Below are 27,600 nucleotides of genomic sequence, written 5' to 3' on the forward strand. Positions count from 1 at the left end.
GGTCAGCCGTAAAGTCCCCTCAGAGACATAGCTGGTCAGTGGGAAGTCCCCTCAGAGACACAGCTGGTCAGCCGTAAAGTCCCCTCAGAGACACAGCTGGTTGGTGGGAAGTCCCCTCAGAGACACAGCTGGTCAGCCGTAAAGTCCCCTCAGAGACACAACTGGTCAGCGGGACGTCCCCTCAGAGACACAGTTGGTCAGCCATAAAGTCCCCTCAGAGACACAGCTGGTCAGCCGTAAAGTCCCCTCAGAGACACAACTGATCATCCGGGAAGTCTCCTCAGGGACACAGGTGGTCAGCGGGAAGTCCTCTCAGAGACACAGTTGGTCAACCGTAAAGTCCCTTCAGAGACAGAGCTGGTTGGCAGGAAGACCCCTCAGAGACACAGCTTGTCAGCCATCAAGTTCCCTCAGAGACATAGCTGGTCAGTTGGAAGGCCTCTCAAAGGCCTGGCCCCACTCATCAGAACAGACATCTTCTGGCAAAGCAATGGCAATGGCATGTCCCATCCTGATTATGTCCCCAACCCAGAAGAGCTAGGCTCAGAGGAGGCGCGGGCACATGAGGCAGTCCAGGTCCCACCAGTGTGGTGGTGACCTAAGACATGGAGTGCAGAAGGCCCTATTGTTGTTATTAGGTGCTGTCAAGTCGTCTCCAACTCATAGCGACCCCCATGCACAACAGAACGAAACGCTGCCTGGGCCTGTGCCAGCCTCACGATCCCTGCTGTACCTGAGCCCATCGCTGCAGCCACAAGGTCAGTCTATCTTGTTAAAGGCTTTCCCCTTTTTCGTTGACCCTCCACTTTACCAAGCATGACATTCTTCTCCAGGGAATGGTTCCTTCTGACAACATGACCAAAGTAGGTGAGACAAAGTTTGGCCATTCTCTCTTCCAAGGAGCATTCTGGCTGCACTTCACCCAGGACTGATTTGTTAGTTCTTTTAGCAGCCCACGGTACCTTTCAGTATTCTTTGCCAACACCACTGGTTCCCAGTAAAGCCTGCCTACCTGGGTCCCAATCACCATGGAAAACTCTGGACTGCTCATGTTGCCAACCAGGACCAAAGAGGTGGGCTTGGCACCTGCTCAAGCCCAGCCATGTTAGAAACCGCTGTCAGAGCGGAGAGATAACAGATTAATTGGAGACGCAACTTCTCAAGTATCTTATTTTTTTGGTAGCTATTATAAATTATATTGATTTCCTTATTTCCTTTTCAGCAATCTCTTTGCTGATGTAGAGGCATCCAACTTATTTTTGGACGTTGATCTTGTATCCTGCCACTATGCTAATCTCTCAATTAGTTCCAGCAGTTTTCTTGCTGAGTCTCTTGGGTTTTCTATATATAGGATCATACCATCAGCAAACAGGGACAGTCTGACTTCTTCCTTATCAATCTGGATGCTTTTGATTTCCCTTTCTTGCCTTACTGCCCTGACTAGGACTTCCAATACCATGTTGAATAGAAGATGTGAGGGCATCCTTGTCTGGTTCCTGTTCACAAGGGGAATGGTTTCAGTCTGTCCCCGTTGAGAATAATGTTGGCTGTTGTTTTTCCATATATGCCCTTTATTATGTTGAGGAAATTTCTCTTCCGATTTTGCTGACAGTTTTGATCAGGAATGGGTGTGGATTTTATCAAATGCCTTTTCTGCATCAATTGATACGATCATGTGGTTCTTTTCCTTTTTTCTTTTTTATTTATGTGGTAGATGACGTTGATTGTTTTTCTAATGTTGAACCATCCTTGCATACCTGATATGACCCCACTTGGTCATAATGAATGATTTTCTAGGTATGTTCTTGGAGTCTATTGGCTAGGATTTTGAAGATTTTTATGTCTGTATTCATGAGGGACATTGGTCTGTAGTTTTCCTTTTGAGTGATATCTTTGCCTGGTTTTGGTATCAAGGTTATGCTTGCTTCATAAAATGAAAGAGGGAAGATTCCATCCTTTTCTATGTTCTGGAAAAGTTTGAGTAGGATTGATGTCAGCTCTTTGAATGGGAGAATTCTCCAGTGAAACCATCTGGCTCAGGAGTTTTTTTGTTGGTAATTTTTTTATGACCTGTTCCATTTCTTCTGCTGTGATGGGTTTGTTCAGCTTTTCCACTTCAGTCTGTGTTAGTTTCGGTAAGTAGTGTATTCCTAGAAATCTGTCCATTTCTTGTAGGTTTTCAAATTTTTTGGAGTACAGTTCTTTATAAATTCAAAAAACTCACTGCTGTAGAGTTGCTGTCAACTCACAGTGACCCGTCCTTGGGTTTCCAAGGTGGTATCACTATGGAAGTAGATTGCTCAACCTTCCTTCTGAGAAGTGGCTGGTGGGTTTGAATTGCCAGCCCTGTGGTTAGCAATCAAATGCCTTAGGCACTATGCTACCAGAGCTCCCACAGTTCTTCATAGTATCCTGATATTATTCCTTTTATTTCTGTTGTGATGTTGCCCATTTCATCTCTTATTCATGTTGTTCGCATCTTCTTCTTTTCCCTTGTTAAGTTTGCCAGTGGTTTATCAATTTTATTAATCTTTTCAAAGAACTAACTTCCAGTCTTGTGGATTTTTTTCCATTGTCTTTCTATGTTCTGTTTCACTGATTTCTGCTTGGATCTTTATTATTTCTTTTCTTCTGGTGACTGTAGCCTTCATTCGCTGCTCTCCTCTGATTGCTGGGGATGCTGGGTTAGGGTGTGGATTTGGCTCCTTCATTCTCAATGCATCGACAGCTGTAATCGCCCTCTGAACACAGCTTTTGCTGTGGGCACAGCTTTCTCCAAGGCGTTGGTGGAGAGAAACCCCTTAACCAGTGACCCCTTTTCAAGTGCACACGAGGGTCCTCCCTGAGTCCTGGGTTCTCATACCCACTGCTCAGTGCTGTACCTGCCACACTGGATCCTGCTGCAGACCGGTGAGGCCAGGGCCAAGGTTTGCACAAGACTGCACTTGCTCCTGGGAGTTCACACTCCCCACAGACACAGCCTGTCTCCCCAAAGACACTGTCTGTCTTCCCACAGACACGGCCTGTCTCCCCACAGACACGGCCTGTCTCCCCAAAGACACTGTCTGTCTTCCCACAGACACGGCCTGTCTCCCCACTGCCCCCACGGCCTGTCTCCCCACTGCCCCCATGGCCTGTCTCCCCATTGCCCCCCATGGCCTGTCTCCCCACAGACACGGCCTGTCTCCCCACTGTCCCCCACGGCCTGTCTCCCCACTGCCCCCCATGGCTTGTCTCCCCACAGACACAGCCTGTCTCCCCACTACCCTCCATGGCCTGTCTCCCTACTGTCCCCCACGGCCTGTCTCCCCACTGCTCCCACAGCCCGTCTGTCTCCCTGCCACCCCCTCAGCCTATCCCTAGTGTCTATGGTGTGGCTGGTGGGTTACCTGCTATGTCCATCTGCCCACAAGGCCTGCACTCAGAACATGTGTGGGTGAGGGGCCAAGTGGGAAGATGCACAGTGAGGTGGTGGTTCAGCCACATGTCCAGGTGCACACCCCACGGCCCTTGGCCTGCTTCTCAGCCACAGGGCCCCAAATTGGGCATGCTGGCTGTGGTCCACACAGCAGGGCTCCCCACTGCCAACCATGCCACCCTCTGCAGGCTGCTCCTTGGAGTGCTCTACCCAGCACCCTGCTCCCAGCAGGCCCAGGTAGTATGTGAATGGGTAGCTGTCAGGGATGGGCAGCTGGCTCCCTAAGTACCACCCCCCCCCCAAGAAGGCATCCATCTCTGTCACTGCCAGGAATGGCAGCCGCAGGACCGCTCAGTCACTGAGGCAGTGGAGCCAGCTGCCAGTGCCAGCACCCAGCACCCAGTATGCAGGCTGTCTCGTGAATGAGCTCAGTGACACCACCATGAGAAGTGCTCAGTGGCTGTGTGTCACCCATGTGTGTTCAACCGTGGCAGCAATGGTGCCGTGAGAGCGGTGTCTCTGCACCTCAGTCTGCTCAGCGGCCATGTCCACGTTCCCTGCAGCTCTGAGGATGCAGAAGACCCCAGGCCGCAACTTGCACGCACACTGAAATGTGTGCACACAGGCACGACACCCACGTTCCCTGAGAACGTCCACACGCAAGCAAGGCATCCATGTTCCCTGAAAACATCCACGTGCAAGCCCTTCTGGGCGGCAGCTTCTACACACACCAGATAGCCACACATACATGTGGCGTTCATGGTGTCCACGTTCCCAAGAATGTTCACACGCAAGCACCTGTGGGCCGCAGCTTCCACACATGCCAAGATGCCCACACGCAGGTACAGCATCCATGTTCCCTGAGAACGTCCACACGGAGGCACAGTGTCCATTCCCCCCAGCACTTCCCCACCCCAACACACAACATCAGCAGGCTCCACCCAGAGGTGGTCCAGCCACACCCTGAGCTCACCCTTGGGAGGAGCCTGCCAGGCCCGGCAGGTGGAGGGTCAGCAGCGTTCCTTTGACTTACTGCTGCCACGAGGACCCAGCTCCTATGTCACACTGGTTTGGTGATGGTCTAATTAACGTCCAGCGACTGGGTAGTGTGGGTGTGTGTGTGGGGTGAGGTGAGCAGCTCTGCGGGTACATGCACAGCCAAGGAGCAGGGTAGCACCGGCCCACCTGCTGCAGGCGAGAACAGTCGAGGCCCCGCGGTGGACACCAGGATGCTGCAGTGCCGTCAGGCAGAACCCAGAGGGGACAGCATCCGCGCTCCACCACCCACCAACTCAGAAGTGAGCAGAGAGAGAAATGCCAGGGGAGTCGTCTGGATGTCTGCACTTCGCGTGCAGTTGGAGAGGTCCACACAGAGTGCCCTCCAGGCTGGCCGGCCACCCCAGGCCTGTCTGTACCTCACATGTGGTAGTAGCGTGAGCACCCTCACAGGCTCTGCAGGGCCTGGAGCACCTCTACCCGGGAGCCAAGCTGCACAGGGACATCTTCTGAATGTTTTCCTTCGACTTCCACAAAACTCCTAAGAATGGTCTCGGGGTTAGGAGTCCTTTTAAAAGCCATGCTAACGGGTAGATTTCAATGCCCCAAGGAGGTGCTTCCACACTTCTAAAACTCAACAACCTCACATTAGTCTAAGGCGCTCCGGCAGTGCAGTAATTAAGGCGTCTGGCTATTAACCACATGATCAGTGGTCACCCACCAGCTGCTCGACGGAAGCGAGATGAGCCTTAAGAACACAAGTGAGGTCACTGTGAGTCACATCCAACTTGATGCCGTGAGTTTTGTTTCACAGGGATCGCGATGGCAGCCTAGCCAGTGCTGCCAAGAACGAGTGTCACTGGACACACGTGGCCTTTCCCAGGGGAGCCATCCTTAGATACGACTTTGTGTCCACGGTCAGTCCATCACATGGTTACAAAAAAAATAATTCCGTTAAAAAATGTTACTCCAGCCTTATGAGGTGTAGCAGGGGAATTGTGACTCTCCCGTCACTGCTCAGAAAGTGGCAGGTACGTGGTTCTGGAAAAGGGGGTGCCAGGAAACAAAGCAATCATACTTCCAGGCAGCTCTGCCGTGAGGACCCTCTGAGCAGGTAGCAGCTTCGAGGGAGCTCCCCCACAGGGACCCTCTGTGGAGGCAGCAGCATGTCCACGGAGGCCTCTACCACACTCAGGAAGGGGCTGTTTTCAGATCGAGCCCAGGGCCTATGCACACAGCAGTGCCCACACGAGCACAGGAGACATGACTGCCGTCTGTTGACATGGACAGAGGAGCCATGTGGCAGCCAGGTCAGGGCCCCATCCCGAGAGTTGTCAGGATACAAGTACACGGGCAGCCTGTGTCTGGTCACACCTGGAACCAGGAGAGCCATCACCACAGAAGACTGCTGGCTTGAAAACAGAGCCCTGACAGCAACGGGGCCTTTCTATAGGCTCCAGAGCTGCCACGAGACACCTCCCACATCCAGCCTGTGCTGCACTCTTTCTTGCTGTGCACATGGTGCCCTCCCAGGCACGGGCATAGCCACTCATGCCCCCTGGACGCACAAGTGCCTTATTGATCCCCCCATTCCTCCAACAACGCTAACGCAGTTTCCTAGAAAAGCAATCAATAAAACTTTGGATTAAGACTCACATAAAAATGCTTCCTCCATGGCCAACCTGTAATTTATTATTGTTAACTGGCCTCCTTGGGGAGAGAAGCATGTATCCACACACTGTTTTTTCTTATTTTTATCAACAATTAAAGCCCACACTTTACTGTCTGATCACCAGAGTACACGTGGGACAAGGTGCCACTGTGACACCAGGGAGGTGTGCACTTCCTCTGGAACTTACCAGAAGGCAAACCTCCGGGCCTGTCCTGGGAATGCAATGCTGGCTTGAGGCCAGGGTCCTGGTGTCCGCAGTCTCCCCCAGGGCCTCCACAGAGGGTAAAGGCCAGAGTGGGAGTGCCTGGTCCAGAGGACAGGAAGGTGGCAGAGAGGACCAGACCCTAGGGATGGGGGTGGGGTAGGATGGGGGTAGAGGGGCAGCACTTGAAATGACCCCATGTCCGTGCCCATCACTGATGGGATAGTGACGGAGGAGGAGGAGAAATTGGCTGAACTGGTGTGAGTCTGGGCCCACCAGACCCTAGCCCTCTCTGCCCAAGGCTCTAGGAGACATTAGAAGACTTTTTGTGACCCCCACAAGGTGCCTCACACAGCTTTGATTTGAATCCTGGTGTCTGACGAATCAGCTCTGTAACCTCGAAACAAGGAGGGGAGCCCACACAGTGAGCTGTCTCAGGTTCCCGTGCAACCAGTCTGAGTTCCCCTCAGCTGCTCTATGTGAGGCCATGTTCACTACAGGAACCGTGAGCACTCGGGATATACCATGAGCTCACACAAACGTGTACAGGTGTGCCCCTCGTGTGGGTGTGCCTCATGTACCTACACAGGCCTTGTGTACGTACGCAGGCCTCGTGTACCAAAGCATGCCTCATGTACATAAGTGCACCTTGTGTACGTAAGTGGACCTCATGTACCTATGTGGGCCTCGTGTCCCAACACGTGGCTTGTGTACCCACGTAAGCCCCGTGTATCTATGCGGGTCTCGTGTCCCAACGTGCGCCTTGTGTACGTACGTGGGCCTCATGTACATACACAGTTCTCATGTACGTACATGTACCTTGTGTACACGTGTAGGCCTCATGTATGTACGGATCTGTGTTTCCTGCATGTATGTGACCCTCATGTACGTATATACACCTCATGTACATATGTGGGTCTTGTGTGTGAACACACACCTTGTGTATGAATGTATGTCTCACGTACAGACGTATGCAAACACCTGCCTCATGTGGCCTTGTTTGTGACCCCTCTGGCCCTTTGCAGAGCTGACCTGAGTGCCAGAGCCCAGTGGTTACAAGGGGCCTGGGGCAAGGCGACCTCAGCATGCACTGCTCCTGACTCCATTCTAAAGAGGTCCATCCACACCTGAGCCATAGAGCCATCCCCATTTCCTGACGTGGCCAATGTGCAGTGATGGCCCAGATCACATGGTCTGCGGGGCAGACGTGGGCCCAGGTCTTTGACTCATCACCTGGGGCCACCCGGGGACTCAGGAGTCCAGAGGCCCATTTGTGTCCTGCACCCCTAGGACCAGGCAATAGGGACAATGTGCCCAGATAGATCAAAGACACAAGACAACACCAAAACGGGTCTCTGCAGCCCCAGGTGTGTGATGAGACAGGTGGCAGGCACAGGTGTGGAGTGGTCTGAGCTGCACACGTGTGTCAGCAACCGTCCTGGGTGAGCTTGCCCCAGAGATGCCCATGGCAGCCCCCACAGCCCCCCAAGTTGGCGGCTCTCTTATTGTTTCTCTTGTTGACAACAGAACCCACGCCGGCACTGTGACGTGTTCTGCTGCTCAGCAAACATCAGCTATTCACCCTCAGAATCCCACCGGCCACTCCAGCCCCCTTCTGACCTCAGCCAGGACCCCCCTTTTGATGTAAGATACTTTGTCGTTAGCATTTTCTGCCTTAAAGCACAACCAGTGAAAACTACAGTAATGAAACCACCTCTAAAGGGCTAACGCTCCTTTGTTTCTGCTCTTATCAAAATCAAAGGCGGAAACCAGCCAGTACCTACCTCCACAACGGACTTGGAGTCCAGTCGGAAGTTGAAATCCCCAAAGACAAAGTAGGACACTTTCTCGAACCGCTGGTCGATGATCCTGGGAGGGAAGGGGACAGGGTTACTAAGCACATCCACCCGACACACCTGCATCTTGCTCTCCCACAGGAGGGGACCCCAGAACTTCGCATGGTGGCCTCACACCAACACGCTACCGCCACGCAGAGCTCAGCCCGTCCAACCACCAACACGAGTGCTGTCCGGCACTGAGGGAGAGAAGTGTCAATGCTCACAGCTATGTCCCTACAACTGGGCAGCACCCAGCCCACATGTGGGGAAAACAGCTTGTTGTCCTCAGGCGGCATCAAGTGGGCTTGGACACACAGCGACTCTATGCACAAGAGAACCGAACACTGCCTGGTCCTATGCCACCCTGGGGCAGGTTGCGGATCAGACTGCTGTAAGCCACCAGTTTTCTGAAGTAGAATCCCAGGGCTTTCTTGCTCGTCTGAGTCTGAAAGTTCCACCGAAGACTGCTCAGCATCTTAGCAACACCCACGTTCCCACCTGTGGCTGGGGGCGAGGCACACCCGGCAGCTGACCCCGACGAGAATTCTACCACTGCTCTTGTGATGGTCTGAGTGGTGCCTCCTGTCAGTGCGCGTGGCTGGAGCACCACCTGGGCACAGACACCCCCGTGGCGTGCCAGGGCACCCTGTCCTCCTGGGGCCCGGCAGCCTGGTCATGGGGAGGGGACGCAGCAGCCTCCCACAGCTGACTACCTGTTTCTCACCTGACCCATGGGCGTAAGCGGTGGGAGAGACTACAAAGCAGGGAGCTGGCCTCGGGTCTGGGTTCATTTTTCACATGGCACAGCCCTGCCTGTTCTGCAGTGAGCAGCAGCCCCACTCAGCCCTCGGGCCAGCCTGTGTACTCTGGCAGAGGAGGGGCCCTGGGGCTGGTGGATGGCACAGATCAAGGAGCTCACACCTGGGCCAAGAGTTTGATCTTAGCCATCAGGAAAACAGCCCCCCCCCCCCCGCTCCCTCTGCACACCAACTATGGTGTGGTGGAGTGCCCCACGTGCCCCGCAAAGGATGCCCCTCTATGGCTCGTTCTTGCTTGCAGCCTGCACGCCTATCTGGCCCCTTGCCCATCTCTTCTGAGTTCCAGAAGTTTGTCTGTAAGTCTGCCTGCAACAGACATGACACTCTGTCAGCTGCTGTCTTCTTGTCGCTGACCTGATGGCACCTTGCATCAGAGCTTTCATCCTGTCACCAGTTGCCACTTTTTCCCTCTTATCCCAAACACAGGCCTCCTTCACTTCCCCTCCTCTTCATGTGTTTCCACAGCGTTTAATCCACGTGGAACTGCAGTGGGAAGTGGCGACCTTATGGACTGATCTTGCGAGTGGCTGGTCCACTGACCCATACCATTTACTCAGTGTCTGGGCCTCTTCTCATGGAGCCCACAACCTGACACAAACCCTGTGACCGCAGGTCTCTGAGACACTGCATTCCTGTGTGTGGGTCGTCAGACCCAGTCCTGCCGACAGCATGCTTGCAGCCGGTACAGCTTCCTCCAGGGAATCCTTATTTATAACTCTGTAAAAACTGCCTGTTAATCTCACATTCCTCTCACACACTACCTTCCTCCCCATCCTGCCAAACTCCATGAGGAAGTCTGTCTTTCTCTACAAGGAGCACGAATCCTGTTTACGTATTTCCCCGGGAAAGAAGACACCTCAAGGCACAGTAACTAATGGTGCAGATAGCCAAAAGCTTCACTGGCTTGTTTTAAGACCAATTCGTTCTACAGAGCAAACTGCCATTGCGGAATGAAAGCCTAGGGGCCACGGGTCCTGGGAGGGGGTGTCCCACCCCGGGATGCCTTGAGGTACAGCAGAGTTCTAGTGAGGGGCAGGCTCGCCACCTGCCATGCCCAGCCTCCAGGAAGGATTGAGCCAAGCCATCCAGAACGAGTTTGCTTTACGAGAGGAGCGGCATGGGCTGAACAGCACAGCAGGGCCAGGACCCCAAGCTCAGGAGACCCGGGCTGGGTGGACCCTGCAGAGGCCAGACATGAGGCGGGAGGAGGGCATGGTCAGTGGGCATAGAGCCCATGTCAACTGCCCTTCAGGGGGCCTGCTTGGAGGACCATGAAGGAGCTCTCAGTACCAGCTGACCTCTGGCTGCTTTGAGGAACCCTGACAACAACCCACCTCGTCTCCACACCCAGCCCTGAATGGGGCAGGTGGCAGGCCAACAACCCACGTCATCTCTACACTCAGCCCTGCGTGGGGCAGGCGGCAGGCCTGGGGATGGTGCCCAGGACTGAGGGCTTGTCAGCCCCACTGGCCTGAGCCCAGTACGTATGTGCTCAATCTCCACTTCAGAGCCCCGTCCTTGCCCTGTGGGTACATGGCACATTGTGCTCAAGTGACACTGTGCAAGGAGGGAGCCCCCAACATGGCTGTGACCAATGAGGACAGCAGGAGGTGACAGGGAGGCTCCAGAGCTGATGGAAATGTGCTTCAAAAGTGATGCAATGTGGAGTGTCCCTGAAGCTGAGCAACTCAGACGTGAGGGCACCACCGAGATGCACACCAGGCCCAAGACGTGCTGCCACGGGGTGAGGCTCCAGCTTTCTGTACCCGGCATTGGCGCGGCATTGACCGACTGCACCACACGTGACAGAAAGAAAAGAAGAGACTGCAAAAGACCGCCTCAATGCTAATCCAGGAGGCCAATGGCCATCTGCTGACATGGACAGTAGGAGGCATTCTGAAGTGAGTTCCCCATTTTGTAACCCTCTCAGAAATCAAATCTGCATCTGACTGAATAAACTTCAAAATGGTTAGGATGTTTAGTAAGAAAGAAAATGCCATGCTTGAGGCTTTCTTTGGAACGCTGTGTCCAGGCCACCTACAGTGATGCTGCCGAGAGGCCCTGGTGACGATGACACACACCAGGGAGGAGCCAGGATGATGTCTGCATCCAGTAGGGCCTGATGGAAGCAAGTCCATGACCATGCTGTAATACCGCACCATTAAATCTCGACTTGCCCAAATCTCTGAGCCCTGTTCTCTTTGATATAATGGCCTGAGACAATTAATAACCCCGGTGACGTGCTAAGGCCGTGCGGCGAGCGAGATGAAGGGGCTGTCAGAGGCCATGCAATCACCAGAGTGCGTACAGCCCCGCCGCACGCACCACATTTTAATTCCAACAGAGTGCCACGCGGACCAAAAAATAAAGAGCTGCTCCAGAATTAATGACCCTGTCAGCAGCCATTAGGATGAAGACATTGGCCCCATCAACAGCGTGGGCCTCATTCCTTAAATGGGGCTTACAAGAAGAGCCACAGGGACACGTTCAGGCCCAAAGGTGCAGCCTCTGCTGTGACAGCCATGAGGGCACCAGCATGTGCGCAGCATGGCCTGCACGTGGTGAAAGGCTCTGTCAGCCTCTACCTCACACAGCAGGCACGTGCTGGCAGCCCAATGGATCAAAGAAGTGTTGACGGGAGGCCCAATACCCAGTGGAGGCCACAGAGTCCACACGGTGGACACACCCCTGGTCCCGCTGCCAGGAACGGAGACTGGGGGGACAGCATCACAGGGCCACACACCCAAGCATCCAGACACAACCACGAGGGCAAAAAACAAAAACCCATTCATCTCACACAGCACACGGGTCTCATCTCCCACAGCACAGGGGTCTCACCTCCCACAGCACAGGGGTCTCACCTCACACAGCACAGGGGTCTCATCTCACACAGCACAGGGGTCTCATCTCACATAGCACAGGGGTCTCATCTCACACAGCACACGGGTCTCATCTCACACAGCACAGGGGTCTCACCTCCCACAGCACAGGGGTCTCACCTCACACAGCACAGGGGTCTCACCTCACACAGCACACGGGTCTCATCTCACATAGCACAGGGGTCTCATCTCACACAGCACACGGGTCTCACCTCCCACAGCACAGGGGTCTCACCTCACACAGCACACGGGTCTCATCTCACACAGCACAGGGGTCTCATCTCACACAGCACAGGGGTCACACAGCGGGACCTGGTCTTTAAAGCTGATGTGGCTCCGAGACCCTGCAGGTGATTCCCGTGCCACCAAGGGTTTCTCCTCTCTTCCCTGAAACTAGTGCACATGACGCTCAACGCCAGCAGATCTGAGCCACAGAAGCACCAGGGTCAGCACAGCATGCCCACGGTGTCCTGCATGGCCCATCTGGACTTCAGGTGCATTCCAATGCCCACTGAGACAAGGGGCCCCAAAGCCTGACCCGGCCCTGCCTGTACCACCCCAGGACAATATTCCTCAGAGCTCAGCGCCTCTGCCTGCAGCCCTCAAATGTCCCATGACCAAGCGACTGGGAAACCAGTCACTGCCCTCAACCCCCAGGGCTGGGGGCTGGCTTGTCCTTCACCCCCAAGATTCAGGCTGTGCTCACCACATTCCCCGAGCCGCAAGCCCCGTGCTGAGCCACGGAGCCACTGATCGCAGCCATGCCCTGTGACTCCATGGGCCCCTCTGAAGGGGCGGCCTGGAGAAGCGGACTCTGGGAAGGGTCTAGGCTCCATGGACTCTTGGTTAGTCAGGCAGTAATGACAAACCTACCCTTCCCAGTCTTCACCCAGGGACCCAGAGTGCATCTCCCTGAAAGACGCTCCTGCCTTAGAGCCTCCAGGCCGGCAGTGACCTCCATGAGAACAGGCCACTGACAGGTGCCCCTGGGGCTGGTTTAGGGACCACTGTGAGAGCTACATCTTGGAACCATGGACCATCAGCAGGTGGCTCCTAGATTTGACACCTTGACCTGCAGCGTGGTTTCCTCGTGCACACAAGACAGTCACGAGCCACGGCTGCTGCTTCCAGGCTGGTGTCCGCAGGGCACAGACATCAATCTTCACACCAGTGTTCCCCCCACCACTAAGGTGCCGGTGGCCCTCCTTTCAAAGTTCAGGCTCCTCTGAAAAACAGCCCGCCATTCAGGACTGTGAGGGAGCTGGGGGGGGGTGTCTCAAGGTGCCCCCGCGGTGCTCCCTGCATTGTCCCGTGGTGTCTCTGAGGTGGCCCAGCTGCCACTGTTCTGTGCTTTCCTCCCAGCAGGTACTTTTTAAACAGGACGCTGTGGCATTAGTCTGTAAACCTGGCCGCCCACATAAGCAGCCTGGCCAGCACAGAGAAGAGGCTTCCCTTCTGGCCACATCACAACTTCCGTGAAGAGCTGAGATCACACAGGGAGCCTTACAAACTGCACAGCCTCAGGGACACCAGACCACGCGCTCAGCTCCCCATCAGGGACGTGGAAAGGAAAACAAAAGCTGTCGTCCTACCCCGGGCCGTATGGGCCTGGGGATCTGAAGGCGTGTGGGCGAGAGCACGTGGGCCAGGGTACGTGGCCCAGGGTGTGCGGGTGAGGGCATGTAGCCTGGGGCGTGTGGGCAAAGGCGTATGGCCTGGGGTATGTGGGTGAGGACATAGAGATGTTGGCCCTGCTTCTCTCCCCTGCACGGAGGTGTCCCCAGGGTGCTATCCCCTGGCACCATCCTAGCTCTCAGAGAAATCCTGGAACCCTCCTGACCAGGTGCCCACAAGGGGGCAGGAGCCTGCTGCAGCCCTCTGCACAATGGCACCAGCAGCTACAAAGTATCACCACATCGCACCATCAGCTGGAGGAGCTGAAGACCCATGTTGTACACAGGACGCTGCACGATGCTCTAACAGTCACCTGTGCAGTGTACAGGCGCTCACGTGGGACAAGTGTGCACAGGTGTGACAAACGTGTCAGGCAGGCTGAGATCTGTGAAGGTACAGAAGTGGGGGCAGGGAAGGGCTCAGAGAATGGGGTGGGAGTGGGAGTGCGAGCACTGACTGCAGCCACACGTCTCAGTTCTTAACAAAAGGCAAGAGCAGCAAACCCACAGCCACACAGGTGACAAGCCGAGTGCGACGTGTCTGCGCCGCGGCCTTCTGCACGTTTCCATATGCCCAATTTATTTAACAATAAAGTAAGATGAGGGTCTGCCATAAATCTCATTGGTCTTCTGAGATGTAAGAACAATGAACTCATCCTACCAGGCCTGGCCTGGCCCCTACGGGTTCCTGGCAGCGCCCTGAGCACACGAGAGTGGGCTGTGCTGTCACATGAAGGGACCAGTGGTGGCCGAGCCAGGCTTTGCAGACGCCCCAGTCTGTCCAGTTGAGGGTCCCCAACAGATCCACGACTCAGGCTGCCCTGCGCACTCCTGGATCGCCAAGCCCCCTCGGGCTGCGGCCATCTGTTTGGAGCAGGAAGAGGCCAGAGCAATGTCCTGGTGACCTAGACCACTGGTGTGGAGCTCACTCTGCCTAGAAACACAGGGCTTTCTTTTCACTCGCTGAGGGCGGGCGCACTCTCAGAAGGGCCAGGAGAGAGCCATTCGGACGGGGGCCTTTCAGTGGCTGACAGCTGACGGATGACCGGCCGCGGGGTGACAAAGCAGGGCTGTGTGGCACCCACGCATCACATCGCCGCTCCCTGGGAAACTAATTGCTCTGAATTGTGTGTGGCAACATTATTTTTCTGGCGACCACTTCTTCTGAATGGCCAAAACGAGCGTGAAATGACTCTTCAGGGCAGACATAAAAGTTAAATGTCCCAATGCTGATCAAATTAACTCCACAGTGTGACGACGGACTGCATATGAGAGGGGACAACGGGGGACAAAGGCATGCTTTCTGCCCGACGTCACAGCTGTAATGTAAAGGTGTTGTGGCTGAGGGAAGCCAGTTCAGAGGGGGACAGAATGCGCATCCCTTCAGACAGAGGCCCATTTCACAGCCTGCAAGCAGGGGCATGAGAGGATGTGGGCATGAAGGCCCTGTGCCTTCCAGATAGCTCAGCTGCCAGGGGCGGCTCGCCTGCTCCCACTGCTGGTCCTCGTGGCCTCACAGCCCAGGTCCCAGAGCCTCGGGGAGGGTCACCTGGTGGGTTGAGGCCCTCACAGCCCGGGCCTCTGAGCCTTGGGAACGGTCACCTGAGGGAGGGGCTGTGAAGACACCCCACCCCCCAGGCTCTTGCATCCCCTCTCTAACACCTAACACCAGAGTCATCTTTATGACCTTTCACCTCTTGTAACCACAGACTCAACACAGAGGAGTCACAAATGCTCCACCCCAGAGCACCACTCCGATCGAGTGAGAATTACAAAGAAAACGTGGGTGGACCACTGGCCGCATGTCACTCCGTGGAGAACCCCATCTTCTGACTCCACACCCGTGAGCATTCCTAAGGAGAGTGAACTCTAGGTGCGTGCAGGTGGGTCCATGCTGAAGCCCCTGTGGGTGTGGTGCCCGTGGGCGCTGGATGCTCCTGTGTGCTTCTCTGGGCACTGCCCTGACTGCTGCTCGCTGCAGAAGTTAAATGCTTCCGAAGGGTTTACAGACTCTGGACGGGGGACGTCACCTCTCAAGTGTTTCCTGCTTCACACCCCCTTATTCCAGAACTCTCCTGGTCTCACTGGAGAGCTGTCCAGCAACAACAAGTGCCCTGCCCAGCTGGCCCTGGCCTTGTCGGACCCTGGCGTGGCAGCTCTCTGCAGGTCTGGTGCTACGGCTCCCATACCCAGATGGGAGCAGGGACTGTGAGCTCTGCAGCAGGGAGATTAAAGCCAGGGAAGGGGATGTCCCTGAGCCCATTCCCTGCCCTGCGTCTCAGCAAACGCACAGACAATGCCCCGGACAGTTCCCAACGCCTGAATGGGACTCTGTTGGTGGCAGCCCTCCGTCAAAGGGCAGTGCAGCATTGTCCCCCACCAACATGGCAGAATAGAATCTGCTGGTGGCCGCCAAAGGTTAGAGGCGATGAAAGGACGGCCCGCTATTCACTGCTCCTACAGAAGCCCCTTTGTGGCAGCCTGTGCTGCGCGTTGGAGGTCCGGAGCTGCGGCTGGCTGCGTTCACCCCAGAACGGCCCATGGGAACCAACTCCTCAGACAGCCCCACCCAGAGGGCTCCCAGAGGCAGCAGGGACAGGGTGTGGGGCACAACACAGTGACAACCCACACGGTTACCAAGGCCGCAGGCATGGCGGGCCCCTCGCCCCGGCACTGTGGGAGGTCTCAGTGATGCCTGGCTAAGGACCCAGCCTGGCAGCACAGCACAGCCCTGTAGGTGAACCTTGTGGCACCAGAGAGGACAATGCTCTGCCCACGTCCACCCTGAGGGGTTCCCAGGGCCAGGCCAGCCTGTGGCCACGGTGAACATCAGGACCTTGAGAGGGGCCAGCTCACACACACAAAGGGGGGATGGGAAACACATGGAAGAACAGGCCACACATGGCCTCCGCTGGGCATGTCAGGACCAACATTTGTGCACCACCTACATGCACATGCACACACAGCACATGTATGCACGCACACACAGACATGCACATGGCATGTGCATGCACGCACGTACACATACGTGCATGTGCACACACAGCAATGCATGCACACTCATACATGCATTGCACACACATGCATGTGCACGTGATATACACATGCATACCCACGGGACACACAAGGTACAATACACAGAGATGCACACATACATGACACACATACACATGTGTACATCCATACATGGCAATACATGCACACTCGTCCACACATGTGCACATGAAACACACACACATACACACAGGACACATACCCACATGCACAACACACATGTCTCCCTCTCTTGTGCCCTACACAGACAGGTATCAGGACTGTGTCTGGCAGACGAGGAAACACATTTTGAGGTTGGGCTGTCCAAGGTTCCCCAACAGTGGGAGCAAGGCTGACCCCTGCACCCAGTCCTGATCATATTTTAACATGAATGGACCAGTGCAGGGCATCCTCATCCCGTGACTGCCATCACACACCACTTGTTACAAAATAAATTCAATTCACTATGGTGGCTGCAGGGGCTAGGGGCGTGGAGAGTGCACAACTATGTGCATGTGTATGTGCGTGTGGCTTCCTGTGTCGCCTCAGACTGTTGGCTGTGTAGGCAAATTCTCTCCTGGGCCGCTGACCGCCTCTCTGCCCAGCATTCCCAGTTCAAAGTCCTATGGACATCCTGCTCTCTCTTAAGGGCACAGATGCATGTTGTTACTCTTTCACAAAACATAAGAGAAAAATTGGGCCAAGTGCTTCTTCAGGGCCCCTGGTGAAGGCACTACCCAAGCTTCTAGATGGGGTCTAGGGCTGTGTACCCCACAGGTCAACAACCCCAAGTTTCCCCAGCAAACAGGACAAAACAACAAACAATTCAGTAAAAACCGACAGCAGTGGGCACGGGCCTACCTGTCCAGTACATAGCCGAGGGCCTTGTGCCGGATCCCCGAGTACACGGACGGGCTTGTCTCCCAGGCCACTAGGTTGGATGCATCATGGAAGAGATGGATATTCACCAGGTCAAAGGCGCTGCAGCAGAGAGGAAGACAGTACTGTGGGTGGTGGCCAGCACGGCCCCATCTGCTCCATGGCAGGTCCCTCGGAAGCCCTGATACCCCTGGGGAGTGTGACACAGCTCCTCTAGGTCTGGCCCCTGCACACTCCAGGTCCCCCTCTGTCCATACTCAGGGAAGTACACTCAGACTGTGATAGGCAGCCCTTGGAAGTCCCCCAACTCTCTCCCTTTGCATTCTCCCCCTCAAAGCAGCTTAACAAAACCACCCACCTTGCTGCCAGCAACAGTGCAGGCTGCCACCGGCAACTACCTGAACTGACTCAAGAATCAGGGAGCAGTCATGGTACATACCAGTCAGCAATACACCATCTTGTCCGGATGAAGCCCTTCCGGGACCATTTGCACTAAAAAATAAACAGGGACACAGGTGGGCGGCCGAGGGCAGAGCCCACAGTCCAGGGACATAGGTGGGTGGCCAAGGGCAGAACCTATGGTCCAGGGACTCAGGTGGGTGGCCGAGGGCAGAGCCCACAGTCCAGGGACTCAGGTGGGTGGCCGAGGGCAGAGCCCACAGTCCAGGGACTCAGGTGGGTGGCCGAGGGCAGAACCTACGGTCCAGGGATGCAGGTGAGCGGGTGAAGGCAGAACCCACGGTTCAGGGAGCACATGGATGTTTTTCCAATCAGGAAAAAAAAATTAACCTCTCAGCATTGAAGGCACTGTTACAAACAGTTTGAGACATCAGAAGTACTATTACATGTTATTATATAAAAGTTGTAGTAAGTGTTACATATGTTCAAAAAGCTAAGTGGACACATGGCAGACATAAAATGGAGCCAAAAGACTTCCGGAGAGAAAAGGGCATAGCACAGGATGAAGGACGCGCTGCTAGGAGAGACGGCAGACTGCTGTTGGGGATGACTGCCGTCAAGTCAACTCAACTCCCAGTGGCAGCATGTGTGTGGAGGGCGCCCGTGCTCCCAAGGTTCTCCAGGCCGAGACCTATAGATGCAGACCTCCAGGTCTGTCTTCTGAGGCACCTCTCAATGGGTTCAAACTGCCAACCTCTTGGCTGGTAGTTGAGTGCTTAACCATCTGTGCCACCCGGGGACTCACAGAGGAGACAGTGCTTAAGCAGAGATCAGTGAACTTGAAGATACAGAATAGAAACTATTCAAATTAAAACTCAGAGGGAACAGAAAGTGAACAGAGTGCCCGTGGGCTACGGGACAACTTCAGGCAGAAGCACTTATAGCTGGAGGCCTGAAGGAAGAGGACACGGAGCAAGGCTGCCAGGAAAAAGCAGACGAGGCCGACTTTCTGCCCAGACCCTACAACAAAGACCAGAGAACCCAAGTGAAACAGATGGAGACGGCAATGCTGGAACCCAGAGCTGCAAAGGGAAGGGTCAAGACGAAGATCACACACTGAACAAAAACAGCCAACGGGGAGGCACATGGGGCATGAGTTGCCAGGAGGCCCAGCCCGCACGGCCATTTTGAATTCCTGCAAGCAGCAATGAGATTGGGGCAGGAACCAGGTAACTGGCTCCACTGACCCAGGGCTGTACCTGCGTCAGTCACTGGTGACCTGAGAGATGTGATCACACTGCCCCCAACACACATATGCACAAACAACCTTCCAGTGATCAGAGGTGCAGTCCCTACACCCCCACCCACACGAAACCAAACCCACTACCACTGAGTGGATTCCAACTCATAGTGACCCTATATAGGACAGAGCAGAACTGCCCCATAGGGTTTCCAAGGCTGTAACTCTTTACAGAAGCAGACTGCCTCATCTTCTGCCCACAGAGCAGCTGGTGGGTTCACAGCCTTGACCTTCTGTCAGCAGTGGAATTCTTTAACCACCGCGCCACCAGAACTCTCCCCACTTACCCAGCAGCTAGTTAGCAAACCCCCGCCAGCTCCAGTGCTGCTCTTTTTATCTTTTACTTTCTTCTTAGGTCCTCTCCTTTCTTTGTTTTTTCCTTCTTCATCTCCACTCTCCTTGTTGCTCTCTTTTTCTGATCACACAGTTGGAAGCACCTGCCTCCATCCCTCTGCAGTCAGTGATGTGCACTGTGTTCCTGCTGCAGCCATGTTTTCCCTCTCCTTGTTTTTTCTTTTTTTTCCTCCTCTTCTGCCACCCCCCCTTTTTCCCCATTAGTCAGGAGCCAGTGATCTTACCCAGCTATACCTATCACATCTAAAATCCCATACATTGGATGAGTGCAACCACCCACTCCATTGACAACAGCCAACAGCCAATAGCCAACACCCATTACAGCCTGCCTCAGCTGCTCTACATGACCAGTGATTAGAGACTCTCACCTACTATTTCATCTGGAGACAGGTGTTGAGAACCCCAGTGCTGCCAAACTAGTGGCCAGAGTTGCATGCCCACCTCATTCCCTGGATATAGTAAAACAAACAAACAAACAAACAAAAAATCAGGGTGAAGCAAACCAACATACAATCAACAAATCAATACAGTAATACCACAATGTCTTGGAGATAAGAGACGACTTGAAATACACACACACAAAAACACAAACAGAACATGATGACCCAAGCAAATAATCAAAATACAGGGCCAGAAATCTTCTGGAGGAAGAAACGGTATTGGAACTACCTGATGAGGAATTAAAAAGAATTATACTTAGGACTGTTCAACAGATTCAGAAAGAGATCAAGGAAAACAAAGTCAACATCAGGAAATCATAGAAAAAATCAAGGAAAACAGAGACAAAACTTGAGAAGAATTCAGGAAAACAGTACAAGAACAAATTGACAAAATAAACGGAAAACAAAAGCCATGCAAAACAGCAAAAAGAAAGCCAGATGAGTAATACTAAAATTTCAGAAATAGGTAACAAAAAGGAGTAGAACTGAATCAATGAAAGACAGACTTAGTGAACTTGAAAACAAATCTCTTACTACTGATCTGCTAGAAGAACATTCAGAAAAAAGGACAAAAATGAAAAAACAGTCTAAGAATTATGTGAGACACCATAAAAAGGAACTGCTTACGTGTGGTCAGAATTCCTGCTCTTCCAGAACAAGAAGAGTCACACACACACACACAAGCACAGAGAAAACTGGTGAAGATTTGAGAAAAACTTATCTAATATCATGAAAGAAAGGAAGATAAGCATTCAAGAAGTACAAATCTCAAATAGGATTGACCCCACCAAAAAATCACCAAGACATATAATCAAACTTTCTAAAACAAAGACAAAGAAAGAATCCTGAAAGGAGCTCAGGAAAAATTAAAAGTTACCTACAAAGGAGAAATAACAAGCCTAATCTCTGATTTCTCAGCAGAAATCATGCAAGCAAGAAGACAATGGTATGCCATATATGAAATTCTGAAAGGAAAAAATCGCCAGCCAAGACTTATGTATCCAGCAAAATTGTCCCTCAGATATGATGGCAAAATCAGGGTATTTCAGATAAACTGAAATTAAAGGAACTTGTAAAAAACAGATCAAGCTTACAAGAAATGCTAAAAACAGTCCTTCAGATAGAGAATCAGTAATGGCAAACAATAATCTCAGATTAAGACATGTGAAAACATCACCTGGAAATCAATACAGATATAGAACTATCAACAATAAAATAAACCTACAAGACTGAAATACCCATGCCTTGTTTTTCAATAGCCTCATATGCATGCGAGAGCTGGACAATGAACAAGGAAGACTGCAGAAGAAGTGATGTATTTCAGTTGTGGTGTTGGTAAAGAATATTGGATGTACCATGGACTGCCAGGGGAGCTCTGGTGGCATAGTGCCTAAGGAATCTGACTGCTAACCAGAAGACTGGAGGTTCAAACCTACCAGCCACTCCTCAGAAGGAAGATTGGGCAATCTACTTCCATACTGATACCACCTCGTAAACCCAAGGAGGGGTTGCTATGAGCTGGATCCGACTTGAGGGCAGTGAGTTTGGTTTTTGTGAGTATAGACTGCCAGAAGAATGAACAAAGCTGTCTTGGAGCAAGTACAGCCAGAATGTTCCTTAAAAACAAGAGTAGTCTCTCGTATTTTGGTCATGTTTTCAGAAGCGACCCATCCCTGGAGAAGGATATCATGCTTGGTAAAGTGGAGGGTCAGAGAAAAAGGGGCAGGACCTCAATAAGATGCATCGACACAGCGGATGCAATGATGAGCTCATGCAATGATTGTGAGGGTGGGGCAGGACCAGGTAATGTCATGCTCTGTTGTACACTGGGTCGTTACGAGTTGGAACTGACTTGACAGAGCCTAACAACAATGACACCACCACAAGACTGAAAATAGGGAACAAGGGGCATTAATCCATAAACAATGAGACCTACAAAGCAAAAGTAGGAATAGATGGTATAGTTTCAGAACTTCCAAATGGAGAACAAGTCAAGACGCTATCAAGATAGAATGGACTGTTTTAAACTTGTGAAGATCATAATAAATTACAAGGTAACTTTAAAGAAAATTAGTAAATTTTCTCACCAAAATAAAAAAGAACAAAATCACAAAGATTCAGTGAACACTAAAAGAACAGCAATGAAGGAAATGATAAGAAAGTCTGTCTGTAAACAAAATGAACTCAGCACAGAAAAAGATATGGGACAAAGAAACCATGACCACACACACACAAAAAAAACCCACAGCAAAATGACAGCAGTAAATTCATACCTATAGCTAATTACACTGAATGCAAATAGATTAAATGCACTAGTCAGGAGAGAGAGATTAGCAGAATGGATAAGAAAACATAATAATCCATCTAATATGCTGTCTGTTAAGAGAGACAACCTAGACACAGAGACAAAAATAAGGTAAAAATCAAAGGATGGAACACATACATCAAGCCAGTGGCGATCGAAAGAGAGCAGGAGTGGCCATATTAATTTTTGATAAAATAGACTTTAAGGTAAAAACCAGCAAAAGAGACAACGGAGGACATTATGTAATGAAAAAAAGGTTAATCCAACAAGAGAATATAAGCATAATAAATACCTATGCCCCAAATGAAAGCGCCCCAAAACACATAAATCACACTTTCAAAGAATTGAAAAGAGAAACAGGCAACTCCAAAATCATAGCAGGAGTCTTCAACACACCACTTTCGATGAAGGACAGAACAAGGAGAAAAAAGAACAAAGACACACAACACCTAAGAAACACAATCAAGTAACTTGATCCCACTGATAGGTACACACACTGCACCCAACACCAGCACGAGACATGGTCTTTCCAGTGTACGTGAAACATCATCCAGAACAGATCACACTGTAGTCCACAAAGCCAGCCTCAATACAGTTAAAAACATCGAGATACCATAAAGCATCTTCTCAGATCACAATGCTGTAAAATCAGAAATCAACAACAGAAAGACCAAGGGAAAAAAACATCAAATACATGGAAACTGAATTAACAGGCTGTTAAAAAACTACTAGGTAGAAGACATGAAAAATAAATTCCTTGACTCAAATGAGAACAAAAACATAACGTACCAAAATTGTTAGGACACAGTGAAAAGCGGTGCTCAGAGGGCAATTTATAGCAATCAATGCACGCAGCATCGGAAAAAAGAGAAAAAGTCAAATCAACATCTTATCTCAACATCTCCAAAAATTAGAAAAAGAACAGCAACAAAGTCTACAGACACCAGGGGAAAGGAAATAATGAAAGATTCAAGCAGAAATCAATGAAAATGAAAACAGAAAAACAATAAAAAGAACAAGACTAGAGGTTGGTTTTTTGAAAGGATTAATAAAATTGACAAACCACTGGCAAATTTAACAAAGGATAAGATACAAATAACATGAATAAGACATGAAATAGACAACATCACAACAGAGGCAACAGAAATAAACAAGATAATAATGGAACACTAAGAAGCACCATACTCAACAAACTTGAAAACCTAGAAGAAATGGACAAATTTCTAGGAACCCACTACCAACCCAAAGTAACACAAGCTAGGTAGAAAATCTGAACAGATCCATCACAAAACAAGAAATGGAAGGTCATAAAAAAAACCCCAAGGAAAAAAAAAGACTTTGCCCAGACAGCTTCACAGTGGAATTCTACCAAACATTCAGAAAAAACACCAATTCTATTCAAACTATTCCAGAACATAGAAAAGGATGGAGTATTCTCAAAGTCATCCTATGAAGCAAGCATAACCCTGACACCAAAACCAGGCAAAAAAGAACATTATAGACCAATATCCCTCATGAACATAGGCAAAAATTTTCAACAAAACCCAAGCCAACAGAATTCAACAATGTATCAAAAAAATAATCCACGATGACCAATGGAACTCATACTAAGCACACAAGGCCTGGCCAACGTTCCAACACTGCAGGAGGTGGCATGTGATCAAGAACCAATGGTAGTGAATGAAGAAGTCCACGCTGCGTTGAGGGAACTGGTGAAAACAAGGCTCCAGGAATTAATGGATTACCCACAGAGATGTTTCAGCAAACGGATGCAAGGCTAGAAGCACTCGCTCATTTATTCCAGGAAATCTGAAGGACAGCTACCTGGCCAACTGGCTGGAAGAGATGTATATATGTCCTCATTCCAAATAAAGGTGATCCAACAGAATGTAGAAATTATTAAACAATGCAGTTACTACTGAGTTTGGTGGCTTTTTTGTTTTCTTTTGTTTTTTGGTTTATTACTATCAGATGCAATTAAAATTATACTGAAAATAATTCAAAAATAGTTGCAGCAGTACCTCAATAGGGTCCTGCCTGAAATTCAAGTCCGCTTCAGTAGAGGACATGGAACAAGGGATATCATTGCTGATGTCAGATGGATCTTGGCTGAAAGCACAGAATAGCACAAAGATTTTACCTGTGTTTTATATGCAAAGGCATTTGACTGTGTGGATCATAACAAATTATAGATAACACTGTGAAGAACAGGAATTCCGTAACACTTAATTGTGCTCGTGAGGTGCCTGTACAGAGACCAAGAGACAATCATTCAAACAGAGCAAGGGGATCCTGCAAGATTTAAAATCAGGAAAGGTGTACATCAGGGTTGTATCTTTTCACCACACTTATTCAATCTGCATGCTGAGCAAATAATATGAGAAGCTGGACTATACGAAGAAGAACATGGCATGAGGATTGGAGGAAGACTCACTAACAACTTGTGGTATGCAGATGACACAACCTTACTTGCTTAAAGTGAAAAAGACTTGAAGCACTTAGATGAAGATCAAAGACTACACCTTCAGTATGGATTATACCCCAATATAAAGAAAACAAAAATCCTCACAACTGGACCAATAAGCAACATCATCATAAATGGAGAAAAGACTGAATTTGTCAAGGATCTAATTTTACTTGGATCCACAGGAAACACTCATGGAAGCAGCAGTCAAGAAATCAAAGAAATAAAAACAAAAAAAATGAATGAAATCAAACAACGTATTGCATTGGCCAGTCTGCTGCCAAACATCTCTTTAAAGTGTCAAAGAGCAAAGATGTCACTTTGAAGACTAAGGTGTGCTCTACTCAAGCCATTGTCTTTTCAATAGCCTCATATGAGAAAGCTGGACAATGAATAAGGAAGCCCAACAAAATTTAAATTGTGGTACTAGAGAAGAGTACTGAGTGTCCCATGGATTGCCAGGAAAACAAACGTATCTCGGAGGAAGTGCAGCCAGGATGCTCCTTAGGAGGGAGGGTCGCGAGACTCTGCCTCTCATGCTTTGCACATGTTATCAGCAGGGACGAGTCCCTGGAGAAAGACATCGTGCTTGGTAAGGTGGACAGTAGAAAAGAGGAAGACCCTCAATGAGATGGACTGACCCAGTGGCTGCAACAATGGGCCCAAGCACAGCAACAACTGTGAGGGTGGCACAGGTTGGGCAGGGTTTCACTGTATTATACATGAGGCACTAACGAGGTGAAACTGACTCAACGGCATCTAATGACAGCAAACGCCAGGATGACTCACATTAGAAATGTAAGCAAGGTACTCCGACATGCAAGTAAACCAAAGGAAAGAACCACACGATCCTATTTATTGATGCAGAAAAGGTGTTGGACCAAATCTAGCACCTTTCCCAATAGAAATTCTCAGTAAAACAGGAATTGAAGGGTAATTCCGTAACATACTTACGAGCACGTACACAAAACCAACGGCCAACATTATTCTGAATGGAGGGAAGCCCTTGCAAACAGGAACCAGACAGGGATGTATCGGAAGTCCGAGTTAGAGCAGTAAGGCAAGATATTCAAATTGGGCACCAAAGAAGTAAAACTCTATTTGCAGGTGATATGATCCTCTACACAGGAAATGCTACAGATCCAATGAGAAAACTCCTGGAACTATCAAAGGATTCAGCACAGTGGTGGGTACAAGAGAGACATACAAAAACCAGTCACATTCCTCTACAATAACCAAGGGATCTCTGAACGGAGGTCGGATAATGATCTCCATCCCACTGTGGGGAGCAGCAACTGGGGCCTTAAAAGCTTGGGAGCAGCCACCTGCATGCAACTACGGGTCCCTTCTTGTTCAAAGCAAAGAAGAGTGAAGAAAATCAAAGATGTAAGAAAACAGTACAAAGGACTCATGGACGACAAGAACCCAGCCTGCACGACCCTGAGAACAGAACTTGATGGTGCCCAGCTACCACTGCTGGGCACTCTGAACGGGGTCATAATGGGAGGCTCTAGGTAGAGCAGGAGAAAAACGTGAAACAAAACTCAAAACCATTAAAACAAAAAGACCCAGCTTACTGGTCTGAGAGAGACTGGTGGCCCTCAGACACCCTTCAGGTCTGGGACTAAACCCACCCCTGTGACTCCACTTTCAGCCATAAGGGGAACAATGACACCAGGGCATTTACACCCCTTAGAACAGTCAACCATACAGATCAAAGGGGCAGCATGTGCCCAGGTAGGAAGCTTGGAAGGGTGAAGGGAAACGGAACGCAGGGAGGAGTGGGAAGGGCGCCGTGACATCACGGGGACTACAGTGAACGTTGTGAACAAAGTGTGTACGAGCTGCTGAATGGAAAACCAACTTATTCTGTAAATTTCCAATCAAACCACAATAAAAAGGTAAAAAAAAAAAAAAAGAAACAACCAACCAACCAACCAAGGAAACTGTACAAGAAAGCTGTCCAGATCAGGCAAAAACTGCATCAACACACAGGTCCCAAAGCTCAAGAAACACGGATTGCCTGACACCAAGGTCCACCATCAGATCCCTCAAAACCAGTAAAAACAAGAAAATAAAGCACGTCACAGCGAGAAAGAGGAGATGAAGATGGCCCATGAGTCTCCTCGTCAGAAGATGGTGGACTGACATCCTCAAAACATCAAGAAGAAAAAGACAAAAACCAGTCAACCTAGGATTCTATAACCCCCAAAAAATACCTTCCACAAAATGAAGGCAAAATATTTCCGGACATGAAAAATTCACCAGCAGAACCGCACTATAGGAAACACGAACCCCGGCGCCGCGGGTGGAGATGACGCCTGGGCGTGCCGCCAGACGCTGAGGGAGCAAGGAGGGTTGGGAGACACGCAGCCCAGGCGCTCAGTGTCGCTTCTTTGTTTTCTCCAGTAGCTCAGTGGCCCCACCGTCCCCCCTCAGCCGACTGCCCCATGTCCTTACTTCCCTTCATAGCCACCCTTCACTGGCGACGGCCACACCCACGGCTCCTGCTCTTCCATCCACCCTCACCCTCAGGAGCAGATCTGCTTCCGTGCCCGCCTTGTCTCAGCAGCGCCGACGGGGCCCTTCCTCCTGACCTCGTCAACTCTGCCCAAGCTCTACAGGCAGTGTTCTGCAACCCCCACACGTGCCCACAGACACGCAGCCCCCACACGTGCCCACAGACACGCAGCCCCCACACGTGCCCACAGACACGCAGCCCCCACACGTGCCCAGACACGCAGCCCCCACATGTGCCCAGACACGCAGCCCCCACACGTGCCCACAGACATGCAGCCCCCACATGTGCCCAGACACGCAGCCCCCACACGTGCCCAGACACGCAGCCTCCACATGTGCCCAGACACGCAAACCCCACACGTGCCCACAGACACGCAGCCCCCACACGTGCCCACAGACACGCAGCCCCC

The 27,600-nt window shown here is 51.2% G+C and overlaps 1 protein-coding gene across 1 annotated transcript in view; it reads right to left on the reverse strand.

The window, feature by feature from the left end:
• Window positions 1-27,600, reverse strand: part of INPP5A (inositol polyphosphate-5-phosphatase A) — a 135,442-nt gene that overhangs the window by 31,595 nt on the left and 76,247 nt on the right. The window contains exons 6-8 of the mRNA XM_042780401.1: window positions 17,848-17,900; window positions 17,391-17,510; window positions 8,073-8,157 (exon numbers count right to left, since the gene is read on the reverse strand). Of these exons, the coding sequence (XP_042636335.1) occupies window positions 8,073-8,157; window positions 17,391-17,510; window positions 17,848-17,900 (258 nt within the window). The remainder of the gene's footprint in view (window positions 1-8,072; window positions 8,158-17,390; window positions 17,511-17,847; window positions 17,901-27,600) is intronic.

This window comes from Orycteropus afer, unplaced genomic scaffold (assembly GCF_000298275.1).
Source record: "Orycteropus afer afer isolate SDZICR_OR568_19922 unplaced genomic scaffold, OryAfe1.0 scaffold00038, whole genome shotgun sequence".
Classification (NCBI taxonomy): domain Eukaryota; kingdom Metazoa; phylum Chordata; class Mammalia; order Tubulidentata; family Orycteropodidae; genus Orycteropus; species Orycteropus afer.